General features: G+C 48.3%; 1 protein-coding gene, 1 long non-coding RNA gene and 1 pseudogene across 2 annotated transcripts; 2 read left to right on the top strand and 1 right to left on the bottom strand.

Annotated features, from left to right (window-relative positions):
- Positions 1 to 926: 926 nt before the first annotated feature.
- On the bottom strand, positions 927 to 1,932 carry LOC119161010 (uncharacterized). Its single transcript, XR_005108392.2, has 2 exons — positions 1,439 to 1,932; positions 927 to 1,214 (listed from the first exon to the last, which is right to left on the bottom strand). It is a non-coding gene; the product is annotated as an uncharacterized LOC119161010 (long non-coding RNA).
- A 1,703-nt stretch (positions 1,933 to 3,635) lies between these two features.
- Positions 3,636 to 5,729, top strand: LOC142776447 (uncharacterized). Its single transcript, XM_075880143.1, has 2 exons — positions 3,636 to 4,642; positions 4,944 to 5,729. The coding sequence occupies exons 1-2, from the start codon at positions 4,507 to 4,509 to the stop codon at positions 5,237 to 5,239; spliced, it is 432 nt and encodes a 143-aa protein (XP_075736258.1). The 5' UTR covers positions 3,636 to 4,506; the 3' UTR covers positions 5,240 to 5,729.
- Positions 5,730 to 12,875: 7,146 nt separating this feature from the next.
- Positions 12,876 to 16,812, top strand: LOC142775423 (uncharacterized; annotated as a pseudogene).
- The last annotated feature ends 932 nt before the right edge of the window (positions 16,813 to 17,744 follow it).

The raw sequence follows: 17,744 nt of genomic DNA on the forward strand, positions 1-17,744 counted from the left end.
GTAGACAGCACTTTAATTGATGTGCGCTTCCCATAGGTACACCTAACTTTCTTTCCCATTGGACTCCGGTGTTCCACTTCTTACACAGCACAAAGAACCTGCCATGTCGTGACACCATGCATCATTCAAAGGGACAATATCAAGACAAAACCGATTTTTTTAAGTATTCACAAACAACAGTTTTGCAACACCGAAACACTACTCTTTCTGTGAAAGGACCCTTGGAAAGCAAGAAAGTGCATGAAGAAAAATGCTCGTAGTGACGCCATCTTAAAATTGTCACACCAAATGCCATGACTTCATAGATTCTGACGGTGTATACTGGTTCATGCATAGATCCTAATGATAAGAATGAAGTACATTGTCCTGTGAATAGGCTGTAGAGTTATCATGCCAATGTGGTGCTGCAATTAAAAATCAGTGTTCCCCCCTAAATTGAAATTGGATAAACAGTTCTCATAGTGCAAGTTTTATAGTTACACTTTTTTTTTAGTTTAGAAGGAAAACAATTCTGGAGTTCTCCATTCACGGCAAAAAGCAACTTCAATGAGCAAGCTACCAAATGGGAAAACGGCAGTTCACTAGCGAGATGTGAAACCAGTTCTTCCAATTAATGAACAAGCATTTGAGTATTGTACATTCAAATGCTGTACTTCAATTATTCATTACACAAATGACCTTTATAATTATTCACAGGTTTATTAGGATGTTTGTAAATACCCTGCTGCAGTTTTTCAGGACAGCAGTACTCACAAATAAAGGTGACATCACTTCGCAAGGTCTTCGTACTTGAACTGACGAAGTAGACAAACTGCAGTAGTCGCACATGAGATTTACTATCACAACATATTGTATAGCAGAAATGTTTCAACTAAAGAAAAGGCCCAGCAATATGTTCAGAATGAAAATATCAGATAGAAATGGGCGCCTGCATATAAAAGATCCTTTATTGAGGTATCTTTAGGCCTTGTCAAAGCTTTGCTGCTAGTAAGCACGGCCAAGTGCCATAAGCCTTCGCACAAGGGCTTCCACTTTATGCTTCCTCGTGTTGCCGGGGCACTCTGGTCTTAAATTGTTGAGGTCTGAACAATCCGAGGGCAGTTGGCCAAGGCTCGCGCAGCCCCCAGATTACCGGTCGGGTGGGTGACCTCAGCGCCGAAGGGATGGCCGACCCGAGCCTTGTCCCAGGTGCCATGACGCTCGCCAGTCACGACCTACCAGTCAGAGTGAGGATCAGTATTGCATGCTAGGTCCAACACAGCTCACTTTACCTCATTGTTAGCTGGGAAAAAAAACTGTGAAAAAAGTACGAGGACACAGAAACATAGTACACATACGAACGCTAAATTTGTACAGCTTCTCTGTGTTCTCATGCTTTTTGGGACATTTTTTCCCGACTAACAATGTACCAATTCGCTTGAATAAAAGTCCCACTAACCTCAGCTTGGACAGTCAGCAGAGGGCTCATGATGAGCCCTCGGGCTCATGATGAAAAGGCTGTGAACCTCCTGGCGCTGTGAACCTCCTGGCGCTGGCAACTCGTAAGGAGGGTCGTCGCTGGTCTGCGTGCACAGCAACATTGTTGTTTTGTCTGGGCAGGTAGCCAGGTGCTGGAGATGGCCATCCGGTTCAGCGGGCGCGTCATGGTTAGAATTGAAGGGGCATGGCTTTCATTGGAGCTGGCGAGCGTCCCGTCGACACGTGTATACTTAGCCGCCCTATCTTGGCATTGTGGTGCTCACTGTACGGACAGATCACCAGGTCTTGCAAAATGTTGAAAGTAGCCATTAATTGTTGAGCGTGCGGTTTAGATCGAGGTCTTTGCATCTTAGTCTTAGCTAGTCGCGATCTAGACTGTTGGCAATGGCGGCTGTGGCTACTTCGGATGGATGGATGAATGCGGCTGTACCATAGAGAAATAAAAAATCTTCTTCTTTCTCTATGGCTGTACCCTTTAGATCGGGCGGCGGCCAGCGCCATCTAGCCGTAATACTTAGTGAACTAACCATCAGATTTATTTTTTTTCCTATAAATAGTGAGGTTGAGGATTCGTACTTTGCAGTGAAGGGTTTAATTTTCACTCGAGCTTTGATTTTAGCCACCAATCAGATAACCTCCTTTTAGTTAAGTCTACCCGCTTAAAATCTATTTTGCCCACCCTGTGCCTAAACCAACGTTTTTAGATAGTACTTTTCAGTTTGCAAACTCGCTTCGAGAGGCGGCGTCGTTTTGTCGCCGTTGCGAAAGGTGGCGCTGGCGTTCCGTTGAGATCGCTTGGGAAGCAGTGAGTGGCGGTGCATAGCCTCCTCTATAACTTTGTGCCCGAGCGGTCGGTCCCTCAGCGCCGTCCCCCGAGCTATTATGGGATGCGAGCGCTCCTGGCGGAGCGCCGAGGCGCAAAACGAGAGAATGGATGGCAGCTATGGAGAAAAAACCGGCTTTGAGTAACTACCGAAAGGGCAAAAATGAAATAAGGAGGGAGGCATTTTACGATAATTCAAGGGGAAGCGCTTTACTGTTTGAAGCGAGATCGGGTTGCCTTAGAACGCGTAGTTATAAAGCAAGATTCAGTAAAGAAGAAGAACAATGCACATGCTGCGGGAAAGATAAGGAAACGGCGGAGCATGTTCTGATTGAATGTGGAGATATCCACCCAGGTGTACGTTTGGGCACGAGCCTACAGGAAGCCTTGGGTTTTAGGGACAACAATGGAAAGCTGAACACACCCGCGATTGAAATAAGTAAGAGTAAGTAATAAGTAAGAGCAGCAGCTGCTCCACATCAGCACTCCTACAGCGATCGGCAAGAGCAGCGCAGAATGACGGTGAAGCATTTCCAGCAGAATCAACCACGATCCTCGAGGAGAGCCTCGACAGGGGGAAGACGTTGCTCCCAACGCCAGATGTTGCTGCACTAGCAATGGTTGGTGGCTATATTGCAAGAACAGTCCACGAAACCATTTCCTGTGATGAATGCTTCACTTTGGTGACTAAACCAAACACCTCTGCGCCATCGGATGCATTAATTAGGCACCAGGACAGAGGTGGACTCCTGTATCCGTCAACTGAGCTCGTAATGGTTCTAAATTCTCTAAAGAATTACGCGGAAGTTTTCCTCGCAAGAGCGAGAAAGATGAATCAGCCACTGAAGGCTGCCGTTGACAACGCCGCGCAAATACTACAGAAACGTGACAAACTCAAGTGCTCGACCCCGGGACATCATAAAAAACTTTTGGAGGTTGTGCTCGTGAAGTTTCTCCGCCCACTTTTTCTGAACTTCGCGACGAGTGTGACTGACAAACACGACTTGGCAAAAGATTTTCATGTCAAACCATTGTCTCGAAAAGTGCTCAAGCTTTGAGCGCGAAATCAAATAACAAAGCTCACATTGCATTCTGCATACAGTGCTTGTGTTAAAAATTTGGTGTGTGCGCACTTCTTAACGTATACGCATAATCCAATGCAATGTAGACGGTTTCTAGACCGTCATAAACGCAAGCGTGCATAGGCCGCGTCGTCTGCTGTTATTATGGGATCGGTGCGGCATCTGGCGGCGAGCGCCAAAACTATAAGGGACGGATGGCGCGTATGTATTTAGCGCTAATGCGCGGGCACAAAAAAATATAGGAGGCTATGGGCGGTGACGCTTGCTCCAGACACGTGCTTTTGGTGTGTTGCTGGCGCTCGCACGTTCATCACGCCTGTACTTCCAGCTTGGACACGTTCTACAGTGGTATGAACTCTTTGCAGTGGATACCGTGAAGTGTCAGCGCGGATTCTCGACATGCCGACGTGCAGCGCGCCCGGCTGTCGTTCGGGGTATGCTTCGGCAGCTGCAAATCCCGGACCGCGACATTTTTTCAAGCCCCCAAAGGACCCTGACTTACTGAAGGCATGGCAAAACGCGATTCCACGGAAGAACTTTAAGGTAACGCCAAAAACGTACGTCTGTGACATTCATTTCGAGCCTGTAGACATCATAAGCTGCTATTAGCACACAGTGAACGGTCAAACCGTAACGATACCGCGAGGCAGATGGACACTGAAGGAGCGCGCTGTGCCTCGAATTTTTCCGAACGTACCTAAGCATCTCTCAAAACCAACGGTGCCGAAGTCAGCAAGAAAGCCACCCAAAGTGAGGTCAGTGGTTTCCGCCCAAGTTTCTTCCTGCCAAAGTGATGAATATTTGTACGACGAAACTGACGCATGTAACGGCGTGGATGTTGATGAATGCACCGATGTTATCACGCTAGGAACTGCGCCCTGGCTTGCTGTTGTGCAGGGCAGCCCGACATTTGATTCGTGGAATGTGAGGGCTTCTACCATCTAAGTTATCTTCTACAAACTCGAAGAGTCTGGGGGCGTTGTGTACATTTAAAAGGCGGTTGTAATCCGGCAAGACTTGGCGACTGAAGTTAGTTCAAGAGGTGTGCTTGTCCCGCCGTGCAGCTACATCGAGAAAGATGGAAACATTCCGACCCTGCTAACAAGCCAGAAGAATTTAACAATGTTTCTTCGCTACATCGATGCGCTCAAGATTTGCCCTGGGTGTAAATGTGAGCTGTTTCCAGGTATTTCATCGTCAAAGGCAGCCATGAAAAGGCAGGGTGAATGGCGAAACAAGAAATGCATGGTGCTGTCAGGTGAGCACTTGTGCCCTCCATGCAAAAAAACAAAAAAAAACTTTGGTGATAGAATCAAGCGTCGTGTTCTTTGTGTTCTATTCTATTTCGTTACGTTGTTGTACGTGTAAAAAAATTGAGTTCTCATTTTAAGAGTCTTGTGTCCCACATGTGTCTCTTGATGTAGAGGGAACGAAATTCCGATAGACACGTAGCTAGGTTTATGTTGTACTATACTTTGTCTCGCGTTCTGTCGTGTGACCGAGGGCACTTGCTTGTGTCGTGTGTTGTCTGTTGTCGAACCGTTCTTGACAAATTGCAGAACCATCGACAAGTGCTGAAACCAAAGATCGTCAGAAGAGACGAACGAAGATGGTCGACAAGTTGTGGCGACAAGCCAGTGGAGCTGGGATCCGTCCTCAAGAATGGGATGTGTTCCCGGAACAGAGTCTGGAGCTGCATTCTCCCCATGGCCCTGGAGGCGAACCTGGAGGGACCTGCCGAACGAGCGCACCTGACATCCGAGCCACGTGGAAGCAGCTCGTCTTTCCGGCGCATTGTCTGGCGGCGGGGGTGCTGTTATGCCTGCGAGTCCACAGCGAACGTCCATGCCTCTGAAAAAGGCAATCTGCGTCAAGGCCAGCCCGCGAGCCCGCCTGACGCGAACAACTCAACGGCGTCTTCATGCGGCGGTGCCTCTCTGCCGCGCACGCACAGTGAGTCACCTCAGCCAGCGAGCCCACCGAGCAAGCAACCGGCGCCTTCCTGTCTGGCGGGTCTGACGCAATGCGTGGCGACGTCACTCGTCCTTGGGTGCAGCCACGTGCAGCGCAGCGGCTCCAGATTCGATGAGAATGACGCGGCCCAGCGGTGAACCCATTGAAGGATTCTGACCTCATGACCAGCGGTCCTTCTGGTTGGACATTTGGTTACTCAAAGAATCCACCCGGTGCATATAAAAAAAGCCCTGCATATAAAAGTCGCGAGGAGTTGACTTATGTGTCAGAGAAGAGAGCTCGGCACTTCGAGTCTCTAAGTTGTCGGCCCCAGTGCCGAATTTGTAATGCCTATATATATATATGCTGTACATAAACCTTGTTTAACTCACCGTCGTTCCGTCCGCTTGTCTATCAGCTCTGCGCAGAAGCAGTCGCGAGCTGAGAAACCTACGCTATCAAACGGCTGGTGACCTTCCCGGCGGAATTCGTGTTGGCGTCGCCATCTTTCAAAACAGTGCTTCCAGCGGTGAGATTCGTGGCGCCCTTCGTAACGTTGTCGGAGGTGCGCTTCGCAACAAGTATTCGTTTTTGAGCGGGGATTCACGTAGGAGAAAAAAAAGCAAATAATGGCCAGCCGCAACAAGTTGTGAAGATTTGCTGCTGAATTTTACAGTTGGTAGCAGGGGTAGTTGGGTGAACATCCAGAAATAAAGGCCCACTAAAAAATTGCTTGTCACAAAGCCTTGAAATAGATTTTACAAGTTGCTGAGAACGCTTAAGATGTGGCACATATCCGCCGTATATTATTGTGATACTTACTATCGGACCCTTTTAACGGATTCTTGCCTTCGCCGTTGCCGTCATACGTTTCATGTAATGTCCCAATCAATAACATCTCCCGGCAAATTGTATGTTCCACTCGGGAGTAAAAGCGTGTGAGTACTGGTGATGAGCGTGGTCCCATGGAGAGTGCGTGCGATAACCTTGCCCAATGTGTAATGCTAGCGGTCAATTTCTCCTCAATCATTGAGAAAATGCCCTACTCGTCTTCATTCATTTGAAGCCCCGCCGCGGTGGTCTAGTGGCTAAGGCACTCGGCTGCTGACCCGCAGGGCGCGGGTTCGAATCCCGGCTGCGGCGGCTGCATTTCCGATGGAGGCGGAAATGTTGTAGGCCCGTGTGCTCAGATTTGGGTGCACGTTAAAGAACCCCAGGTGGTCTAAATTTCCGGAGCCCTTCACTACGGCGTCTCTCATAATCATATAGTGGTTTTGGGACGTTAAACCCCACATATCAATCAATCATTCATTTGAAGAAAGACTGATAATTGAGGTCTAGCGGCGGCTTCGGCGTAAATGAGCGCGGTGGTACTGAGCGGGACAGCACCCTTGCTGCCCGGCTCAGTTTCGCCTAAGCCGCCGCTATAGGCCTCCGTCCTTCAAAGCGGGTGTGCCGGCTATGTAGGCCCACGACATCCATTGGCGCTGACTGCAGCCCACCAAGCAGTCCTTTAGGCTATCGCTTTGTCAATCACGTTCTGGTACACCGGTGGGCCTTGTGCCCTCGAACCGATGGCGCCCGTCTGACAACCGCCCTCTTGCTTTGGATGTGGCTACGCCGGAAAACTGGTAGGCCATAGCAATCCCGTGCAGATGCTTCTTGTCGCGTCAACCGTCACCAGCCAGTTGAGTTGCCCCTATTATGACCCAACACACAGTTCCAAGGCTTCACTGCATGATGATTTATGAAGTAATCGACACCTTGGAAATGCACTTGTACTAGTTGCAGAGGAAGCACATAAGGTCCCGATGATCCGCTTCCTTAGGACCTCTGTGAAGTTCTCTGTCACATTCAGGCGTGTTATATAGCGTTGCAAGGAAATGAAGGAATGACCACGCGTCATACGAATCACGTAACTTGGAGTTGGTTGGTTGTTCCTTAGAGTCCGGGAGCAACCCACCACGGGGGATCGGCCATGAAACGGGTGGGGCCTCATTTGTGAGATGGAATTGTTTTACCAGCTGGATTATTTATATAAGGATGTTTACACAAAGAGCCAATCGGTAAACAATAGATTTGAAATAAAATAACTAGAGGTAATAAAAAAAACGAATAAGCTAATATGGTTTGAAATAAAGTGAATTTATGCATCAGCTTAACATTCCATTTGTTTTGTTGCCTTTAGAAAATCGCACACGGCCTCACAAACGTTCCTGTGGCTAAATCCCTTTTCAGTTGCTCCAAAGGACAGGACCACCGGAAGGGATAAATTTAAAGTCAACCTACAACCTACGGAGAGGTTATTCCAACAGTCTATTCCTTTGGTTTGTATATAACCTGCATGTTAAGAGAAAATGGTGAAGGGATTCACTCTCGTTGCAGTCGAGGCATAGAGGAGACTGTGCCAGACCAGACCTGTGTAGATAAAAGTTCAGGGGGGGGGGGGGGGGACTCGGCATCTTAGTCCGCCACTCTAGAGGAGCACCATCGATTTTTCCAGGGGTATTTAATATGAGAAAAATCAGATGTTGCCAGGCGAGATTTTTCAAACTGATCTGATATGACAAATTTCCACGGCAATAAATACTAGCGTCAGCAATATAGAAATTGTGGGATAATTATTTGAGGCCACTGCGAGTGCATCTGCATATTCATTGAGGGTTAAACCTTCATGCCCTGAAATCCGCACCAAGCGAATGAGTCGTAAATGTCTTGGGGCAAAGGCGTAAAATACTTTTAAAGCAATGAACATATTAGACGCAGTTAATGAACTACACACAGACAAGCAGTCTGAAAGACTAATGGCATCTGTTATTGATTGAGGTAATTTTCGTAATGCTAAGAGAATCACAAGTAATTCCGCTTCGTGAATAAGTGTAAAATCGGGTAAACGAATCGAAAAAGACCTGTCCGTCTTTTTCGATTTTTTAGGTCGTCACGCTTGAGGTCGTCACGGGTATCACCTTTGTCATTCATTAGTGTGACATAGCCATCATCACTAGTGTCAAACAACTGGAAGTCACAGCAGAATTGGCATTGGGCACGTCAATGTTGTGTGCTGAAGGGCACAGATCCTCATGTTTTTTTTGCAGTAAAGATGTCCAGGCCAACTAAATGAACATTTGCGTGACCGTGCTTCCCAGTCGAACCCCCGAATGCAGAGATGTTACTTGGCTCGCGACTTCACCTTAACTTGAGCAAGTCGGCGTGAAGCAAGCAGCGGACTTCAAAACGCCCAAGTCAGCCTTCGCGTTTCATAGATGCTCAGGCTGTCTTGCTTGGTCAAGTCAAGAACGAGCTTCAAAGCAGAAACTCGCTGCTCGCCTGCTAACGAGGGTATTAATGAAGTTGTTCGCATAAGGCATGCATTACATCAAAAAAGACCATACGTTTTAAAATAACTATAAAAACGAAGGGGCACAAACATATTCTTGCCATTTTACGGCTAACGAGCGGCACGTGGTGCCTGCCGCCACAGCGATGCGCAGTGTTGCTTCTGTAAAGCGTTCGTTGCCCGCTGGTTTTAGTAGCCACCCAAATGCGAGGTGTTTCTCCATGGTTGCTTGTTTGGAGGCGAAACAAGCATCGCGTTGGGTTCGTCCGTCGTTTTTTTTTTCAATCGAACGCCATGGCGTGTATTTGTGCTGACCTGGCTCACTAGGTGACGCGATTTTCATGGTATTTGCCTTTCGGTTCGCCTGTGTGCATGCCTGTAGTGGGCTAGGTCGCAGTTATATATGACAAAAAAAAAAAAAAACAAGTTCTGGAAACAAATGTGATTCGTATCCGTTCGTTGAGCTTGGTAAACAAGAGAAAAAGCGGGTGTCAGGACATTGCCCTCAGCAGAATTCTGTTTCGCGGAGTGAAGCAGTGTCTCGCTGCATGATGGTGAAGCGGATAAAAAAAAAACCCGTGATAGGGTCACCTCTTTTTTATATGTGCGGAATTTTACGTAATGTTGTGCTACAAGCGATGCCATTCTGAGCGAGAGACAGTACCCTAGACGGGACGAAAGGATAGACGAGGCACACAGACAGCGCTGAGTCAATTTTGTACCGAAAGAGGCGGAAATTGTCATCGTGTTTAAGAAAAAAACAGAGATTGTCTTTGCGGTTGTGGAACACTTCGGCGTCGTCCCCACCGAAGCTATTAATACGCACGTGTGTGTAGTCGACACAGCCTGTAACACCAGGAAACTCAGCCACTTCATAAAAGTCCCGCATAAGTATACTAAGTGCTGCCGGCTGCGGAAAGCGCACCAGCATTACGCAGAGGTGCTTTGCGATGAGTAGCGTAACTTTTCCTACTGCACGGCAAACTGTCGACTACGGAATGCGGACGAGATTCCCGGTGACTGTTCGGAATGTGCCAGCGCCGTAAAGCCCGAGAGCCATCAGTAGCAGTAACACTGGAGGCACAGGCTGTCCTCGGTTGTCCCCACTTTCACGGAGAGGCAACATACCCAGCAGCTGCCGAACGGCGTTCTCCGTGAATCTGTATCGAGAATGGAATTGTTCCTCGTCGTAGAACTCCATCGGATTTCCTCGGTCATGTAAAGCGGGTCCTAAGGCCCATTTACATTGACCCGACGAGGGCGCGTTGAGTGGAAATAAACAGGTTTTCTGGACTCGCCCTCCCCATGTAAAGCGGACGCGTCGGGGCGGAGAGTCGTCGCGGCGAGTCCCGTCGACCCAAAGACAGGGGGTAGGTTCACCGAACTCGCCGCGCTCAGAAAGGGCATGTATAACCAGTCGCGCTGAGTTGCCGGCTCGTGACCTCTCCCGCCCGTCGCCGTCTCCGCTTCCCCTGTCCCCATCACTCCGACGTTGCTCTTTCTCTGTCGGCCGGTACGCGCGCGCTAGGCACGATGACATCCTCGCGGGCTCCACGCACCATGTGAACAGATGATGAAATAACGACGTTGCTAGCTTTAGTCAACGAGAAAAAACTGAGTGATTTGCTCGAGTGATTGGCGAGCGCTGTGCCGCAACAGAACCACTGCTGCCATCGCGTTGTGCAGTGTTAGCCAAGACACCAACACAACCATAAAGAACAGCTGGTGCAAACTGAGAAAAAAAATACCAAGACAGCCATCGCAGTGGCGGAGCGACAACTGCGTAAACAACCGCAGCCCACAGCGGCGAGAGCGTAGGCTTGGAGGAGCGGAAACCGGTACCGGAAGACGGGCTTTCGGCTCGCCTCGACGCAAAGCGTCGCTGCGATCACCGCTCACCTCAACTCGTCCGTGCGAGTTCATATAAACTCGGGCGCGTCGAGGTAAGCTGAACCCACCACTCAACTCAGCCCGCCCCCGTCGCGTCCATGTACACGGGCCTCAAGAGTCTTCGGCATACAGATCCTGTATTCACCTTATTAGCTGATGAAAGCATAGAGGCTGCATGTGGATGATTAACATTCATGAGGACTTGAGCTATTTGTGCATTTACTGTTTGAGCAATTGACTCCGCCAGCGTCACAGAAAGTTTCTACAATAGCTTTGTCATTGTTTTCTCAATGGTCGAGGCTATCACGTCTGAGGGTGACGAATCCATGACATGGTTATTACGAATCGCAGCAACAGCGCACCCCCGAGAGCGCTCTGTGATGGATATTCGAGCTTCGCGTCTTGAACAACGTTTTCGCGCAAATATTTCCATATTTTGAATCTCCTCAGTTTTCGCAGGGCATGTGCCATCATCAGATGGGTGAGGGCCACCGCAAAGACATCAAGACCTTTCCTGAGTTTTGCATTCTTTAGAGTTGTGTTGTCCTGCACACATTTGACACTGCTCTACTGATCGGCAATCTTTTATGCTATGCCCAAAACGCCAGCATTTATGGCACTGGAGTGGACGAGGAGGCACTGCAGTGGAGAAGGGTCGCGCTTCGACCCGATATATCAGTAGCCACGCTTTGATCTCTGTTGGTCTAGTAGTTTCAGCACAGGTAACTATCACTGACACTGCCGAGATCTTATTTCTGTCAGCGCTACGTGAACAGCGAAAGACTGCCATTACGCCTGCTGCACAAAACACAAATTCAAATTCAAATTCTTTATTTCTGCCTTGTAGGGGTACAGACAGTGGAGGCGCAGAAAAAGCTGTCAGAGACAGCTTGACAAAGCCGCGACACCCTTTTGCTTAGCAGCAGCTTCACCTCTAGAATTTCCTCTAGAACACCTCTAGAACACCTCTAGAACACCTCTAGAACACCTCTAGAATTTCGTGCGGAGACAGGCTCAAGTCCACACCACGAACTAAACCTTTCACACAGGTCAAGTGAGGAGGGACAAAAGGGCTCACCGGTAGAGAGGCAAACGATGTGGACTTTAGCAGATCTGATACGCAGGCCCGATCTGGGGAACAGCACAGAATACCTCCACGACCAAACTATCGCACCTCGGTGATGAGTTTGAAGTGTTCGGTCACCTTCCGTAGCATCTCCTGGGTGCTCTTGGGGTTTTTCATGTGACTACCAGCCCCATTTGTTGGGACCAGAGCCACCGGAACACTGCTGAGACCGCTGCGTAAGAAAAGATCAGTGGGTAATTCATCATTAGTGAGGGATGCCGACCAGGCAGAGTTTGCCTGGCTGGGAGACGCGACAGACAACAGTCAACGGAGCTCAAATCAGCACCGCCCGCAATGGCAGCACAGCCCGGGAGGGTGCACCGAGACACCGAAGACAGCTGAACAGGAACTCGAAGAGGCACGCAAGCCAGGCAAGCAAGGTCTGTGAGACAAGACCACCACCGTCAACGACCGATGGCTCCAAAGGCTTTCTTCTTCTGCTTCGCTTGTGGCTCGTTTAAAACCTCCAACTGATTATAAAAGGCTCAGGCATAATTCTTCTTCGTCGTCAGCCACCACATTAAGAAAGTACACCTAATGCTTTGCAAATGTGTGGCGGGTACCTCACTTTCCCCTGGAATGACGAATAATTATGCAGTGTGTGCTTGCTATAACTTCAAAAAATTATGATTTATGTTGTACTGGGTACTTCGCAAGGCTTCTTGTATTGATAATCTCAAAGAGTACGACAGACGCAAAAAGCGCGACTCTTCCAGCTTTCTCAGTGACTATGTTGCGCTTTCCGCAGAGGTCTGGTGTTTGTTCAATTTAAGTGGAACTCGGGATCTTTCCGAGCTTTGGCGATACCTCTTTGTGAACGAGACAACAGTACGAGGAAGTCAAATTCACACCTCAGCACGCTGCGTTTCATTGGTTACAATAAAATCAGTCCTCGCGTCAAGAACAGACGACTAATTTGGGTGGTGTTTTTAAACCAGAGTCATCTTGTTGCATTTGTTTGTCATTATACTGAGCTCAAAAGGGCACCCATGCAAAAAAGCGTCAGAAACGTTTTGTGATGATACTTTTTAGCGGTACTGGGTGTTTCAATTTATTCTGAAGCTTTTAATGCCTACATCACGTCCATTTAAAAAAAATCAGCACGGTGGCCTCTGAGATCAGCACCGGCCGAGCGTGTTGCAACGTGACGATCGCAGCTAAACCCAAGGCCACGTGTTAATCATAATGGCCAGCCTGTACACTGCAGCTCGCTGCTCGGATGGTGCGCGTAGTCTTTGTTTTCGTCATCCTCTAGCACCGATCACATTATAGGCCGGCTGATTAGCTATTAGGGGCGAAGCTCCTAATGTTGTGGGTTGGTCCCTTCTAGCTAGTGGTACGTGACCGCCTAGTTCGATGAACCACTCAGCATGGACGGACGGACGGACAGACGGACAGACAGACGGACAGACAGACAGACAGATGGTTTACTGTTTACCAATATTATCCTCCGAAGCTTCGCCCCACTGATCATCATTCACTCCATGGATATGCTTTGATTTTTTGGGCTGGACGGTGAACTTGGCACGTAGGGAACTGTTAGCTGAGTGATTTTGCGCTCCGTTCTCTGTTCCGCTCAAATGGTCAAGGTTACCGGAGCGTGACGCATGTTTTACGTTTTATTCATGTGTCGTTCGGTCAACGCTATATACTGCCTCACCACCGGTGCATGAAAGTTGTTTTAAATGAAACAAACATAATTTTTATTTTGCAGCGAGATAGAAGATTCTGTTTCAAAAGAGTGTGAATTTATTTACTGTTTGACACATGAGTATTTTTTAAAATTTTTTTGTCACCTTTTCTTAGAGCTGGACTACAATCGAAGCCTTCAAGACAGCCCAAGCTCAGTTCAAACGCCTACTACCCCAATAGCCATTTTAGCGCGATAGCGTTAAAGAGCTCGTGTCGCAGAAAACTCGCCGCAAGCGTCAGCCCCGTTGCTGGTGAGCAAAAAATCGTCTGTGCGTCTGTGACCGAAAAATCAAGTTACCCGGATAGCCGCGGGAGGCCGCTACTTGTCAACGCGTGTGCGCGCGATCACACCGAGAAAGCCGCGCATTCGAAGAAACAAAAAAGTGCTCAACGTCACGAAGCGGGGTAGTTTCTTTGCCCTGCCACCACTCCCTGCTTAGCTTCCAGCGCTTTCGCCGGGACGAGAGAAGAGATAATGTAATTACAGCATGCGACAAAGCTTTGTAACTCCAATCGCGGTGGACGGATTCTTCAAATTTTTGCGGCGTTGAATTCGTGAGGCAATAAGCTCTTCTACTGAATCCATTCCATTGTTGCTTCAAAAAGGGTTTCAGGGCCCCTTTAACGCATTTTGTTCGACAGGTGTCACGACGAAAACGAGCCCATTTGACGATAATAGCGTGCACTGTTCCAATCTACTGTGTGCGTGTTGGTGTGCGTGCGTATGTTACAAAACATGTGAATAAGTAGGCACTTAGCGATTGAAAGGTGCACTAGTGAGCGGATTTCGCTATCGTGTTCAACTCTTAAAGGGGAAGCTTCAGAGTCTCCAAATTTTTGGTCTTTTCTTCTCGCGTCACGTGATCCTTCGCTCGTTCCGACGGTCCGCTGACACGCTCAGCGCCCGACCGTATAGCGCATTCGCAGTGGCGCAACCACCAACTGGCTGAACGGAGCAGTAGGCAATATACGGTCAGCTAAATGTCGCTTGTCAGGCCAGGACATGCTATGACCAAGTTATATACTTACGCCTAGTCACGGTAAGACCGAGGTAATTACACCAAATCTTAAGAATGCATAGTTTGCTCGCGCTTCATCAAGCGCCGATTCGTCACTTCCGGTAGGCGCCGCCGCCATGCCCGTGTACCTCAGTCGGTTACCTATGGACGCTGGCGCGGGCCGCAGTGGTGTTGTGTTGTGCATGTGCTCGCTCTGTCCAGCTTCGCGATGCCAATTAGTGCCATTTACGGCTGCAGAAGGAGAAGCAAGTCGTCTTCAAAGCCTACAAAGAGGGAACAAGGCATTGGAATGTTCAGTCTGCCAAAAGCTATCACCCGGCATTGTGAGCGCACATTTTGACTTTCTGGTGAACGCCAGCGTGTTTGGCTGGCACGCATTAACAGAAACAACCTGAAAAACTTGGAAAACATTCGTGTCTGCGGACGTCACTTCATCACGGGTAATTAAGATCATGGTAAACATACAGGTTACTGTGATTACACAAAAGCTAGCTCTTCGCAACGACGAGCCGTTTCGCGCTACGTGCGATTCACTGAGGCGAGTCTCTTGTACTTTATTTCGTTCGGTTGCTAGAAGGTAACGATAAGTCGTTTGTGAATGTAAGGCACTATACAAAGCGAAGTTAAGACATGGTGAGCGGTGGGGAGGTCGAATAGCTTGGAAAAGTTCCATCACGATAGTTTTAAAATCGCGGACCTCAATTACAATGACAGCTATCAGTCGTTATCGTAATTGCATGCTCCTCGCTGCGAAGTGCACGCATGTCGATTACGTTCCACCAAGCTCGACCTTTGTTGTGGGTGATAGAGAACTTCCTTGCTTGCCCTTACTTTGGCATTACACATTAAACACCCTGCTTGGTGAATTGCAGCATCGGGAAGACTTGAATTAAGCTAAAAACACGCGTCACGATTTGATAAGACTATGCTTGCTTGCAGGAAAGCCCTCCAACCTCATGGACGACAGCAACCCAGATTGGGCTCCTAGCCGGCATCTAGGCTATGGGGCTGATGACACACGTGTACCTGGCAGGACACTACGTTATGAGCGCACGAAGCGGCGCAGTAAAAACGCGGCCACCACCCCGATCTCTGAGCCGTCCACCCTGCCACCTGTGGCTGATACATCTCTGCCAATGGGTCTTGCACTGGAAAGTGAACCAGCCATCCCTGGCGACTTACCAGACGAGGAGCACGACAAAGGTTGGCTTGTCCTACAAGTCTTTCCTTAATGCAAACTGAACCTGTTGCGGAATTTGTATCTAATGGCAATAATTTTAATTGTTTTCACAAATGAAGCTGTCCAGACAGATATCACTATGGCAGACATACAAGCAATGCAGATGGAAAATGCAAGCCTGACCTGCAACCTCTACACTGTAGAGCAGCAAAATCAGCATTTGAACGCTGCATCACAAGCCCTGGACACAGACAGCCAGAGGTTGGCTAGTGAGCTGTGCTTCCTAGCTGCAGAGAAAGCAAAGTTGGAAGTGACAGAGGCGTCACTGCAGCAAGATGATGGAAAAGTTTTCTTTTATACAGGAATAGCCAACTTTATCCTGTTTTGTGAGATTTTTCAACTTGTAGAAGCTGCCGTGAAACACACTTCTCAGAATGGCCTGTCGAAATTCCAGGAATTTTCGGTTTTTCTAATGAAGCTGAAATAGAATTTTCCTTTCCAGGATATTGCCTACAGGTTTGGAATCCCACATTCCACTGCAAGCAGGATCCTGGAAAGGTGGCTGCATGGGGCATTTCGGAAACTTAAGTCTCAAATAGTATGGCCAAAGAGAAGCGAACTGCAAAGGGCAATGCCACAGGCATTTGTAGACTCTTTTGGAACTAAGGTGGCTGTCGTGGTAGACTGTTTTGAAATTAAGATTGAACGGCCATCATCTTTGCTCCCTAGGAGTGAGACATGGTCCCTATATAAAGCGATTAACACTGCAACATTTCTAATTGGTATTAGCCCCCAAGGCTCAATAACATTCGTTTCAGAAGGGTGGGGTGGAAGATCGAGCGACAAATACATCACGGAGCAATGTGGCCTACTTGACAAACTCGCACATGGGGACATCATGGTTGCAGACAGGGGCTTTGACATTGCAGATAGTGTCAAACTGTACTGTGCCACTCTTCGCATCCCGGCTTTCACAAAAGGCAAAAGTCAACTCTCTGCACTTGAAGTTACCAGCACCCGCAAACTTGCTAGTGTAGGCATATATGTTGAAAGGGTCATCGGTCTGGTTCGAAACAAGTTAGTTATCATGAAAGCTGTTCAACCAATAGATTTTGTGACAAGCAAGCCAGGTGACAAATATACTGCGTTGGACAAGATTGTTACTGTGTGCTGTGCACTTGCAGATTTGTGCCCATCTGTAGTGCCAACGAACCAAAGTGATGATATTTAGTAGCTGGAAATGCAATCACTAACTAACCACGTTGTTCTTTTAAAAAAAAACTTGTTGCATGCAAAAGTTTTACTTGCCCACTCTATGCTGTTTTTGTTGGTGCCAAGTAAGTGTAAATCGTTGAAGTAAATGTTAGTGATTGCTTTTCAGCAGGAAGCCACGGCGGAAATATTGCATGTTGTTGAGCCTATGTATTTCCCTTTGTGTACGAATAAAGGTTTTTTACTTCTTTGCACCAAAATCTTGTGTAATTCCTTACAACTAGCATATCTGAGTGATACGCAGGAAGGCTCGGCCTCGTGCAAGACTTATGCATGATCAAAGACAGTCACATCTAAGGGTACAAGTCACCATCAATATGTTGGTAGGCTTCATAAGGGTATTTGTTAGGAAAAATGGCATAAAGGAATTTCTTTCAAACAACTGGTATTTTGGACATCTGCTGCGAACATTCTCAGCTACTCTTCTTGTAAAATCGTACGTACGTGCGAGAAAAATACCCTTCAAGGCGGGAACAAGACTGGATGTTTATTCAAGAGGCTGCTTTTATACCCTCGCCAGAGGGCTGGAGCATGCGCCGTGACGACGGGTGAAGGCACGTGTGGTCGGCATGATGATCTATATATCACTCCCCCCCCCCTTAGTTAAAACCTATCCGGGGGCTTGCGGGCACGGGTGGAGCGTCTGAGTAGGATTAGTTCTGCTGGCCCTGAAACTGCTGGCTTGATGCCACCTCCAGCTGCTGGCTCACTCGGCATGGACTGACCGGCTTGCAGGGCGTTGCTGCTCGTTGTCTGTTCACCAGCGGAAGAGAGTGGTCCTTCCGAAGATGAGTCCTCCAGGGTCACAGGCGTCTCTGAGGCACGGACTCGGACTTGATCCAGGTGCCTACCTTGCACCCCCCTTTGCCGTTATGACAGTTAACAATCGTT

The sequence above is a fragment of the Rhipicephalus microplus genome, chromosome X (assembly GCF_043290135.1).
Source record: "Rhipicephalus microplus isolate Deutch F79 chromosome X, USDA_Rmic, whole genome shotgun sequence".
NCBI classification, from domain to species: Eukaryota; Metazoa; Arthropoda; class Arachnida; order Ixodida; family Ixodidae; genus Rhipicephalus; species Rhipicephalus microplus.